The 12,126-nt window shown below is 42.8% G+C and overlaps 2 protein-coding genes across 6 annotated transcripts in view; both read right to left on the bottom strand.

Annotated features, from left to right (window-relative positions):
- crebbpb (CREB binding protein b) overlaps positions 1–3,767 on the bottom strand; it is a 56,622-nt gene extending 52,855 nt beyond the window's left edge. For all 5 annotated transcript variants that reach the window (XM_020051050.3, XM_029123135.2, XM_029123134.2 and 2 more), the window contains exon 1: positions 2,908–3,767. In XM_020051050.3, the coding sequence (XP_019906609.3) occupies positions 2,908–2,995 (88 nt within the window). In that variant the 5' untranslated portion in view covers positions 2,996–3,767. The remainder of the gene's footprint in view (positions 1–2,907) is intronic.
- Positions 3,768–4,244: 477 nt separating this feature from the next.
- Positions 4,245–12,126, bottom strand: part of LOC105021646 (adenylate cyclase type 9) — a 55,532-nt gene continuing 47,650 nt past the window's right edge. The window contains exons 6-10 of the mRNA XM_010889443.4: positions 11,338–11,552; positions 11,058–11,217; positions 10,516–10,658; positions 10,144–10,167; positions 4,245–9,922 (exon numbers count right to left, since the gene is read on the bottom strand). Of these exons, the coding sequence (XP_010887745.2) occupies positions 8,302–9,922; positions 10,144–10,167; positions 10,516–10,658; positions 11,058–11,217; positions 11,338–11,552 (2,163 nt within the window). The 3' untranslated portion in view covers positions 4,245–8,301. The remainder of the gene's footprint in view (positions 9,923–10,143; positions 10,168–10,515; positions 10,659–11,057; positions 11,218–11,337; positions 11,553–12,126) is intronic.

Genomic DNA, 12,126 nt, shown 5'->3' with positions numbered 1-12,126 from the left:
AGCTGGTTTGTTTCTTTAGAAACCAGTGACAGTTGAATAGCCAACCACTACGCTATGTGAACCACACTATGTAAATCAAAAAGGTCCTTGCAGGTGCAGTTTGTCCACCACAATATAACCATAAACAGTTTTACTAACCAAAAACAGGTATAAAATGGATTGCAACAATACATTCAACAAGTCAAATTAAAGTTTATTGTAGATGGCTAGCTAATAGCTATACCGTACCTATAATTAAAACAATGCCCCTGAAATGGGCCTTGTCGGTGCAGAGCGTCTAATGCAATACAACAGTAGGCAGTAGCTTTTAGGCAGCAAAATGTTAGCCTATTCTGAACAAATCCTAACGCCTACTTTGTTTGATCAGTGGCGAGGATCGAATTCGGGTCGACTACGTGGCAGTCTGCGTCTCTAACCACTACGCTATTTAACGAAGGGTAGTCAGCCAGTCAGTCACTCCCTCAGTAAAAGACATTCACTCTCCTTAGCAGGCTCCACCTACGCAGTCCGGCAAAAATGTATTCCTTTCGGCCAAAGTGGCCTTTGTGCCCATGGGCTGGATGTAAAAATAAAACTCCTCCTGACAGAATAGTGAAGACACGGATACAGGGCTCGACACAGTGTAAGCGTTTCACTCACGTTTATTTTTATGCTGTTTAGTTTCATAGCTGGACTCCGAACCCTCTAAAACTTTACTCTGACATAATGTAGCCTAGTTACATGGACCGTTAACAGATTCATTTCTGGATGCTCTGCTTAACAGCTATTTATATTGTAACAATGACATGCTTTGTGGCATTTCAGTGTTAGTTTGAGTTTAAACTGCAAGCTAGCGAAGACATTAGATTCAAGCTAGTAGATATTTTCCCACAGACGTCAGTGCAAGTAGCTCCATTAACACTGTTACCTTCTGCCCTTAGTGGCAGTGGAACATTTGTCTCTCAACTGAGAAATACAGCACATTAGGTGAGACTAGGAATGTGTCTTATTGGATAAAACATTACACAGTGAACTTGCTCAATTTCAACATGTATCACAAAGCACAAAATATTTTTGGGATGATCTTTTTATTTTTGTCTACTTGTAATAGTGGCAGATGGACCCAAAAGAATAGACTGCACTCACTCGGACCTCAATCTGGAATCACTAAAAAAATGTATTCCTGTATACATTTATAGACAGAATTTTTTTTTCACCAAATGGATGGCCGATTTGGTGATCACAAAAAATAAACTCACCAAAAAGGAGAAATGTGCAGAAAGTCATTTGCATAAGCCATACTAGCAGTGTTAGCAGATACACCAAAAAAGCCACATCAATGTGAATCAAAACATCCCCACAACAATCTCTAAAGACATTACATATCTCTGTGGGCAACACACAAAAAATCCAGCATGAGGCTGTACAATTCTGTGCATACGTCTTGTTTTTGGCCAGTTTCAGTCGCATTTATGCTTGTAATAGTAGAAATTATGTTTTGATATTAACATGCATGTATATCCTAAACATACAAAATTGCTGTGTTTTCTTGTCGAGACATTTGAGCACATTGTGAAGAGTCCACACAAAAATACCTAGTATGGCACATGCAAGAGAGCAGACCAGTTAAAGCAGTACATGAATAGAATGCCAACCAAAATCTAAATGCTACATCACTCAAAGACAATAACATGCAACAAAACCTAAAAATCTTAATTTTAACTCTTCAACCATTCAGCATGAGACACAAATAACATTCACATGTCCCTGCTTTCCTAACTTCAAACTGCTATATTTTATCATTTATAACTATATAACTAGGCATAAAAGTACAAACCAATAAGTATTTAACTAGGCATAAAAACATTAAGTATTGAGCCATTTCGCTAGAGACACCAAACCAACATGGCTATCCCAGTGGTGGTCCATTCCTCAGAACCCCTCTAAGCCACATGTTTTCGTTATAGTCACAAACAGCCTGATTGAGGTACTGAAGATGAGTTCTCAAGGTTAATATCAGCCCTGGGATCGTCCTGGGCTATATTAAAAGTGTGCTGTTGGGGCTAATGGTCGACTGCAGTTGGGGTGCACTGGGCTATCCTATCAAATCACTATATCGTTTTTAAAAAGCTACTTATTTCCAAATACAAACAATCACTACCATTACTACAGCAGTCATAACGGCAGAGATTAATAATACAACTTTATAAAAACAAGCTAGCAATGCACAACGTTTACTTCAGCAAAATGTAAGTTTGTTCAAACGTATAATACTGCAGGAGAGAAGCCATTCGCCTGTTTAACGTCTCAATCTGAACAGGCTAATTTAAAGTTTTCTAACATCTTGTCCTCGAATTTTGGTAGGCTATAGCCCATTCCTGGTCTAGGGTAGCTTGGTTATACAAGTTAGACAGTAACAAGAATTCCAACTGCAAATTACAGTAGAATTGCATGCATTTCTGTAGCTTATCAATAACATACATTTTTCATGTCATTCCAGATGTGACAATTTACTTTAGAACAGATGAAGCAGCCATTACAAGTGTCCCAGTCACTAATTCGACAGCGTTGCGTGCTCACTTTCCCAAGCACTCGACAATGACATTATCTATGACACAGGAGTCATAAATCAAGGCGTAACTTAGCCAAGGAGCGACACATCAGCACATGGTGCAGTACCAACAGCGCCAGTGGGCTGACTTTACAAACGAGCGAATGAGGCGAGATTGGAGATTAGATTTCGTGACAATCGGGTCTTATCATTCGTTACCACTAGTGAGCTCCTAGAGTTCGAGATCACCGCCGTTCAAGAGTGCATGCAGCCAACACCAGGCAAACATTGAAGAACATGTTCATTATTTACTAGAACTGATGCATACCTTTGTATACATTTACGTTAACTTTAATGACAAAACAGCCCCTTCTTACCTGTGCCATCTGACGCTGAAAGAGCAGGTGAATTAAGCTTCGGTCGCTTTGCGTTGGGAGGTCCGACGTCCAGCAAATTGTCAGCCATTCTGATCGATAATAGTTACTAAATATTGATGCAAAATGAAATGTCAATCCTTCCAGCTCGAAAACGTAATTGACAACAATTAACCTGTAAGTTGTCTTACTCGCTCGGGCAATTAAACCAGTTAACGTTTGCTGGCAAGATAGAAAATGCTTGCACTGCCACTAGCCAACCGAATACAGTAGAATGTTTCAAAAGAAAGGCAACAGCGCCACGCATCGCCACTGACAATCACCCCATGATAATCCAACACCCAACACCCACATAATTATCCTTAATAATTACCCCAAAAATGTATTTCAGTTCAAGGAAAATAAATTAAAAATAGTAAAAAAAATAGTATATAGAGTGGATTAAGTCCCTTTCTCCATAAATCCCTAGACAGGCATCTTTAAAGAATCGTTTTTTTCCCAGTCCAAATGAAAAGCTTTAAATTCCATTTTCGATTCCAATAAAAAGAAGAAAATTCCAAAAAATATTTTGTATACACCGATTTATTTTTTCTCGATACTGTCTCCGGGTAAATACATTGGCTCGGAACGGAGATACGGAGAAGCGGCGCTCTCTGAAGGGGAAATCAAATATACGAGGGGCTCTCCAGACGACAAAAACCGATCCAATCCCCGTTTTTTCTCAATAATTATATTCGAAAGGATAAATACTTCGAGTTTTTGCAGAATAAAGCCGTTTGAGCACGGTCTAAATGGCTCGTTTCGGTTGAAAAATTAGTGCTCTCCCGAAATCCTAATTCCGAGCCGCGTCAAGATGGCGGCTGTTGATTTCTCCGATACAAAAAAAAGTTTTTTTCTTTCTAGCTAGACTGTGGGGGGGGAGGGGCTGTACAATCACGCCCTTACGCAAACCTATGTCCTGCCGTGCGTCATGTGGACGTACATCAACTTGCCTCTAGGGGTGGAATAACCCCAAAAAATGATAATTTTTTTAAAATTAAAATGGGAACTCTTACCTTCTTATACGCTACTCGAAAATCGATTATCAAATCACTCCCTAACGCATAGCGCTAAAGAACAACCTGTAATTAAGTAGTTGGCGTGGCGTATATTGTGCATTTTCCGGGCAGTCGTCTACAATCTCCATCAAACCATTCTGGTTTCCATCTGTTAATATGTTTGGATATATTTAAGGTTAAAAAACACATGTTAATTGCCAACGCACAAAATCATCCAGTTATATTGACTTTTGTTAATAATGGTTAAATCTCAAGAAACACAAACAAAATCATCAAAACAACTCAGATTTTTTTCCTTTATTCTCCTTTTTAAATCTTAAATTGTAGACCCATCCTAAAATGCAGTGTGCTATAGGTTATACAAAAGCCAGTCGGAGAGATGCCAAAGATGTACCAGCAGCCACAGAGTAGGCTTTATGTGGAACAGGGTCTGAATACATGGACAGAAATTTAGCAGTGTGATTTCACCTTATATTGACAGTGTAGCCTGGTCCCAGATCTCTTTGTGCGGTCTTGTCAACTTCAACGGTTATTTGGTGTTACATTGACCATAGGAGCTGGAAAAGAACAAATGGATCCGGGACAAACTAAGCTACAAAAGATGGGGGAATAGCAAGACCTATATATAAGCAGTGGAGGCAGGAAGTCTTTATAGATCCATGTTACTGTCAGAAATTGACATCAACATACTGTGAGGGACAGACATGTCCAGCTTCAGGCAGCACACACAATCCTAAACCTACAGGTCACTGAGCATTACTCTCCCACTGAAACAATCATAGTTACACAGACAACCACACAGGTACACAGATACGCGCAGGCAAACATACTAACATTATTCTAAACACAACACACCCCACTTATTCCTCAACAGTTCAACAATGTCACAAACAGGCACATGCACCTGTATAAATATTACAAAATGATCAGACAATATACACTATAAACACGTATGTACAGAGTGAGCGCTTTGTGCAAATGTATACAGTGTGACCCAGAAGAGAGTAGCAACAACCCATCATTGATATCCAAAACAACCAAGAGCAAATGAAAAGGCAGAAATGAGACAAAACATACATCAATTAAATGACACTCTTTGGCATCAAAATAGTCCCAATGTAATGTGCCATGGTGGACTGGGACCAGAAATTGGCTCGGGTGTTTCTAACATACTGGGACATTTCTTTCCATTTGGACCCACGCAACACCCAAATGTATCCCTGGAATACCTGTTATTAGCCAGACAATTATAATTCTACAAACCAGAAAACAGTGAGGTCCAACAGGCTAAAGATGGACCAGATATACCAGTTCAGTTTTAGACTATTGGACAAGTCTGTTTTTTGTCTACTCCTCATAACATTTTATGAATAATATTTAAATTGTGAACCTATGAAGTTCTTTAAGCAGTTAAGACCAGTTATTACAACAACAACAAAAACTATTTTGAAGCAGGGAGACCGAATGCCTTTTTCACATTACCAATCTAAACTAAGCAGAGCTTTTCTGAGCTGACCTATTAACCCATCCACCATAGGTTGGGTGAGTCAGTTAATATCAGACCTGGAACAGTACCAACCAGCCTGATAGTGTGAATCCGGCACGAGATCAGACTCCAACATCTCTCTCAAAGTAAGCCTTAAATGAAACAACCTCTTTATTATAAGAACTACTCTTATCCAGCACAGACAAAATACAACATCGGGAATCCATAGGTTGATAAGCAAAGTTTCTCCAAAGCAATGAGAAAAGCTGTAGATAATATCAGCGTTTTATCTTCCTTGTGTGTGTCCAGAACTCAATTAAGTAGTTCCCCTTCCTCGGGACATTTAGTAAGATAACGCTGTGTAAAGTTTATTTCAACAGATTTTTCCAATATATTCCTTTATTGAAGTAGATTGAATTGGCGTATTGTACAAGAAGGATTGTTCGCTCAAAATCATGAAGAATATTTTTCCCCTGTCACCCATTCAAAATGATGCCCTTTGTAGATTATTGCACTTAAAGTGGCCTAGCTCCATTCAAGCATTTCTACAAAATACAATAAAAAATTATGAAACGATATTTTCAATTTTAAGTCCCTTTTCTAAATCAATGTCAGAACAAATATGTGGCGGCCAATGAATGCACCAAAAAGTTGCATCAGAAATTGGAAGTATGGTGTCACTAATATCAGTCAATCTAAATGTTGGAAACAATTGCCCATAATATCACATATTAGAAAAGGCACGGTCGAATTCATAACAGAACATAATTTGAAATATGTACTAATATGAAAAACGTGCTCTGCATATAAGCAAAGGTCGACAAAAAAAGGGATTTCTTAAATTATTTAGTTGATCAAAACAGCTTTTGTATGACTGAAAAGGCACTACTAGCAAACTGTTGCACTACACGCAAGGAGACTTGGGAAAAACAAAAGCCTGAACTACAAGAGAATTTCTGAATGTTTAGATAAGCATGTTTTAAACCCAAATGACAGCTAGTATACAGTACGAGCATCCCCATCATTTTAACTGAAGTAAAACCTGTTGGTTTATAGTATTTAACAAAATAAATGCATTTCAGGATTTACACTCCTAACAGAGAATGCTTTTATACTGTACCTTGGAGGTTACAAAGCAATGTCGCTGAGAACAAAAATAACATTTTCCGCTAAGTACACAACCCATTTTGCCAAAACAAGAAAGCGACAGGAACAGAGATGACCCCATTTGCAGTTTGTGTATACCCACTGTACAGCTAATCACATGACTTATCCTCAAATGAGTCTGCTTTTAGTTGCACATGATGGAACATGTAACAGTTTAAGCAGATTGTTATTGCAAGCAAGAGAGCACGTATATAACAGCACGTATATAACAGCACATATATAAATGACACATTGGAAGGCCTACCTATAAAGGTCACAAGAGTAGCCTAACTACAGATTGCATTCCTGCTGAAGCCTATACTACGAGATTACTGAACATCACAAAAACTGTGTCACTAAATGTTTGTTTTATTGACTTGGAGAGTCAATGAAACCCTATTATTTCTCTATGTCAAAGAGGGAAGGTTCCTAACATACCAGATTTTCACATATTAATTATTTAATGTCAAGACTATTACTTAGAAAAATGCAACTTATTTGGGAGTTAAGATTCCCCCTTGGATTTCTGTTTGTGCGGTCCAGTTAAGAGTTTGAGACTGATGTCTCTGGTAAGAAAGTGGTCCTTAGTCATAACTAGGGCTGGAAAAAACTGTCACATCAGCAAAAGGGATGTCATTATTTGTTGATTATGTTCCAGACTTTCTTAGTCATTCAACAGTTTCATCAGATTGAGAATGTCAAATCACAGCCACCCATTCACCTGAGGCTTTGGATGTCAGTTATCACTGTAGGCAATCACTGTAGGTGTGCGCGCACACACACACACACACACACACACACACACACAAGCACACTCACATGCACGCACACACGCACCCTCCCACCTGATTTTCTTGTGTTTGTCTGGTAGCATTGTGCTTTTCTTAGACACTTTATAGTGATTCACTGTTAACATGAGCCTTTTCTGCTTTCCTTTAATTCACCCTTAACCGTGCCATTCCTCAATTGCTCTCAATTAAATGATTGTTAACTCAATTCCTTAACTAAGGACAAATAAATAACAGTTGCAATGTCATAGCTACACAGACCAAAGACAACTGACTGAAACAATGCTTTTGTCCTAAAATGTATACACAGTTTGCAGTTTTGTACTACACAAGTCTTACGCATTTTTTATTTATCTTTGTGTTTCTTTTTTGTAGTCAAGATCAGCTCGGTCTACATACGTATTTCATGCTAAAGGCACTTAATCACTTAACCTTGAAAAAGAAAGGCAAACAAAAAAAACTGTAACACACCAAAAATAAGAACAAAAGATGTTAGTTGGGATCAGGTAAATCATAGGATGCTAATTATTAGTGCCCACTGTGCTTTCCGCATCTTCAAATCTCCTTCCTGTGATCCATACAGTCCCACAGATTGGAAATGTCCTCCACAGACATAGAAAACAGAATGGTACTGTTGTGCAATATAGGAATGCTTGTTAATCGTTACAAAAAGTTTTACAACAGCGTGTCTTATTGAACTAAATATTGGAGAAGGATTGAAAACGGACAGGACAACGGCTGGTTTTAACCAGTCAGCAATCTTGGTGCTTCCCTCCTCTGTCTTCTTGTCATGCCTCTGTGTTCTGAGCACATACATGCAAGCCTATTCCATAAAAAGCTTAAACTGCCAGGAAAGCAAGACCGACAGTGCTTAAAGGGCTGAAGGCAAATGCAAAAATCTCTACGGCATGAATGGCAGTTAGAGTTTTGTAAGCTCCCCGATGATTTCATCACAGTCCTCTTCGGTGTCTGTTTTCTCCAGGACCTTCCATGACTCAGGATTCTGAGGGGAGTTCGGCTGGAGGGTGGTGGTTGACGCCACAAGGTTTGGTTGTCGGAGGACATTCGTTGAAGGATGAGCCCCACCTAAACTAGCCATTGAATGATTCGGGGGTTGGACCTTTGCGGTAGTTCCTCCACTTACGTTAGTGATGGGCAAATTTTGTTTTTGGACATTTGTCGATGTCTGCGGAAAACCACCAAAGCTGGTGTCGGGTAGACTTGTTTGTTGGACTGTCAGGGGAACTCCAAGTAAACTAGTGACGGGCGGATTCAGGTGTTGGACTTTCAAAGTAGGTTCCCCTAGACTAGTGATGGGCAGGGATGATGGACCAACTTGGGAAGTGGTGGAAGAGGAGGATCTGGCGGTGGTGTTCTCTGTAGTAGTGGGGCTACAGTAGGACTGTCCCCGGGCGTCTTGCCTATCTCCAGCCTCAACCACTCCAGTCTCAGGCCGCTGCAGACTTACGGACACCCCAGGGTTGATGGAGGTAGTGGGGTTACTGAGTACACCAGCCAAGGAGCTGGGCATGATGTTAGAGAGCTCGTCCGTCGGTGAGCGCCCGATGCTCCCATCAACCTGCACTCGGATCTCCGGCGAGACAGAGAGCTGGTACTGAGGCACGGGCGTGCCGCTGTCAGTGCTCTTGGGGAACAGGAAGGTCTTCATTTGACCTTTGCCCTTGACGTTGACCGTTCCGCGGTAGTCAAACTCGTAGTCCATGGCGCTGAGTGCACAGTAGCTCTCCTCACTCACCTGAACGCGGCACTCGACGCCCGTGGTGTCCATGCGGCTTGCGATGTTGACGGTGTCACCCCAGATGTCGTACAGCAGTTTGGTGGTGCCGATCACCCCCGCGGTGAGCGGCCCGTGGTTGAAACCGATGCGTAGCTTGAACTTGAAGCCCAGCATGTTCTTGTTGAAGTCGTCGACCACGCGCATCATCTCCAGGGCGAAGTCGAACAACGCCCGCAGGTGTGCGTGTGGGTGTGGGGCCTCGGCGCACTGCTGGGTGTTCAGCCCAGCTGCCGCCATGTACGTGGCTCCGATGGTCTTGATCTTCTCAATGTTGTCGAAGGCCGGCTTGCGAAGCAGCTCGTCGAAATCGCCAATGAGCTCGTTGAGGACCCGGTAGCACTCCTTGCCGCCCTCGTAGCTCTCCTCGTAGAACTCACTGAAGTTGACGATGCTGGCGAAAATCACGCCAACGTTGTCGTGGTTCTTGGAGTAACTCTGGGTCACTTTGAGCTGCTCCGCCACATGGATGGGGATGATGTTCCTTAGCAGCCAATCAGCTTGGTCGCGCATATTCTGGATCTTGATGCGGTGCTGGTCGGCCTCCACGTTGCCGTGGTAATGGAGGCGGTAGCTGACCTCAAACTCGCGGTTGAGGAACCAGACGAGAAGGAGGAGCAGGAAGAAGGCCACGCCCACCTCGGGGCCCAACAGGTCCTGGGGGCGAGGCAACGGATCTGAGGCAGCTTCAGGCTCACCAGTTCCACCGCTGCTGCCATTACTGTTGTTGGTGGCATCATACGACCTGACGTAGAGCAAGAGATATGCAGTGAGGAGAGATGGAGAGAGAAGTAAACAAGGAAGGAGAGGGATGGAGTAGACAAAGAAAAAGGTGAGGAAGGATGAAGAAAAGGGACAGAGGGAGAGAAAGATGGAGGAACACGTGAAGTTGAGAGACATACAAAATCAAAGAGCTATACGACTAATGACGGATTCACAATGCATAAAAAACTTTATTCTACTCACCAAAATAATACACTGTTGGCAGTTCTAGAGACAAAAAATAACACAGGACACGGTTGGATGAGATGGAGTCCATGAAAACACAGTTAAAGACATTGTCTAAGGGCATTAGAAAAGTCCTACATACTAAGAATGATATTGTGGTCCTATTGTATCTAACATTCTATGAAATCTTGGTGAGAGCAGAGGTATGAGGGACAAGGTGCCCTGTATAAGCCCTGTTCCTCAGCCGTTCACCATAAAGCAAAGATGTGACTGCTTTGTTAACTTTCCAGCCATAAATGCCATTTTCTATCAGACCAAAAGGGCCATTAAAGTGCTGCAACAAACGTATGAAAGCTATCCGATGTAATGGTTAATATGAACGCCTCCAACCTGCAGGGGGGGCTGAAGAGCAGTGCCAGGAGCACCAGTCCCACCACGGTGGCCATGGCCGAACGCATCCAGCAGCTCAGCTGGCAGAAGTTACAGTACTGGATGATGGCAATGATCACCGCACAGCAGGTGAACATGGTGAACTGGGAAATAGAAAGAGAAACATCAGTTTTAGGCAGACACTTATGGGGATATTAAACAGAAGAGAAGCTCAATCCTCTTGCCCACACCCCAACCCCATCTGTCCCTCACTCTATTTTTAAATCATCCATCCCACTGTCTTTCCTGTCTCTAGGCTTAGCAATATGCTTTGAAAATATGTGACCAGCGTCTTGCTCAATGCTACAAGACAAACATTTAGGACTTGACTAGTGAACGGTAAACCGAGTTAACTGGCTGTGGATTCGTTCTGGCACTGCAACCACAAAACTAGAACCCACCTAAAGACGGAAACTTCGTCATTACACATCAAATCCTTTGTCAAACAGCACAAATGTATTTCTCTCTCTCTGTCTCGCTCTCTGACACGCCCCTGGCCTCACCTGTATGGACGGGCGCATGTCACAGGTGACGTGCGAGAAGACCGACACAGCCGGCAGGGAGACCAGCACAGCCCCTGCCAGGTGACGGGGAACCCAGCCGGAGATGGTCCTCAGCAGGGTTCTGGTGCAGCTCAGCACGTTGTTCAGGTAGAAGGCCACCCTGGAACAGCCGGAGCGGAGGTCAGACCCACCGCACAGCACACCCCTCTCCTCCTCGCCCCTCCCCCCACCACACACACCCACACCTATTCCCATGTCTTTCGTCCCTCTCTCGTCTCACCGTATGGACAGCACCAGGGCCAGAGCCTCCAGCAGAGCGGCCAGCGAGGCCACGGCGAGGGCCAGGACAGGCGGGGGGTACACGGAGGGGGACAGCAGGGGCCGGAGGAAGCAGGCCAGGGAGAGGGCCAGGAACACGGAGCAGCACAGGACCATGTCTAGGAAGGAGCTGAAGGTGGGGCTGGCGAAGGTCTGGACCACCGCCTGCGTCTCCACCTGGGGATGGAAACCACCAGGTTAGATGAAACCCTAACAGATCAAAGGAAACGTCTCCATTTGAGTTTCAGAAGCCGACTGTACACACACAGAAGGGGTGCAGTTCTATGAGTTTTGTGCCTTGCTTAAATACACAACAGGAATAGTTCCTGGTGTCTGGTTGGAGACTAAGTCCTACCATGGTTAAGACTAGAGGTATTCTAATAATGCATCGTTCATCGCGCCACCATTCAAAAGGCTTTTAAGACTTAAAGTGAACACAGCCCAAACACACGGCAACATCAGTTAAAGTGTTGAATTTCAGAAAACTACTTAATTAAAACATAAAGCATAACTGCTTTACTGTCGTTACACACATTTTTACTTTACATTCTGCAGCTAAATTATAGCTTGTTTTCACATCCACTGGCCATGTTTTCAATGTGAATCCTCAATGCACTAGTCCCCTGAAGGGTAAGAGGGAGAAAGAGAGGAGGATTGGGAAAGGCTGAACCAAGAGAGTGAGAAGGAATGTTGAGGGAGAACTGAGAAGAATAAGGATTGGACAATAATAGAAAAATTAATGTCTTAAAAC

The sequence above is a fragment of the Esox lucius genome, chromosome 11 (assembly GCF_011004845.1).
Source record: "Esox lucius isolate fEsoLuc1 chromosome 11, fEsoLuc1.pri, whole genome shotgun sequence".
Taxonomy (NCBI): domain Eukaryota; kingdom Metazoa; phylum Chordata; class Actinopteri; order Esociformes; family Esocidae; genus Esox; species Esox lucius.
This window is presented reverse-complemented; position numbering and strand designations above follow the sequence as displayed.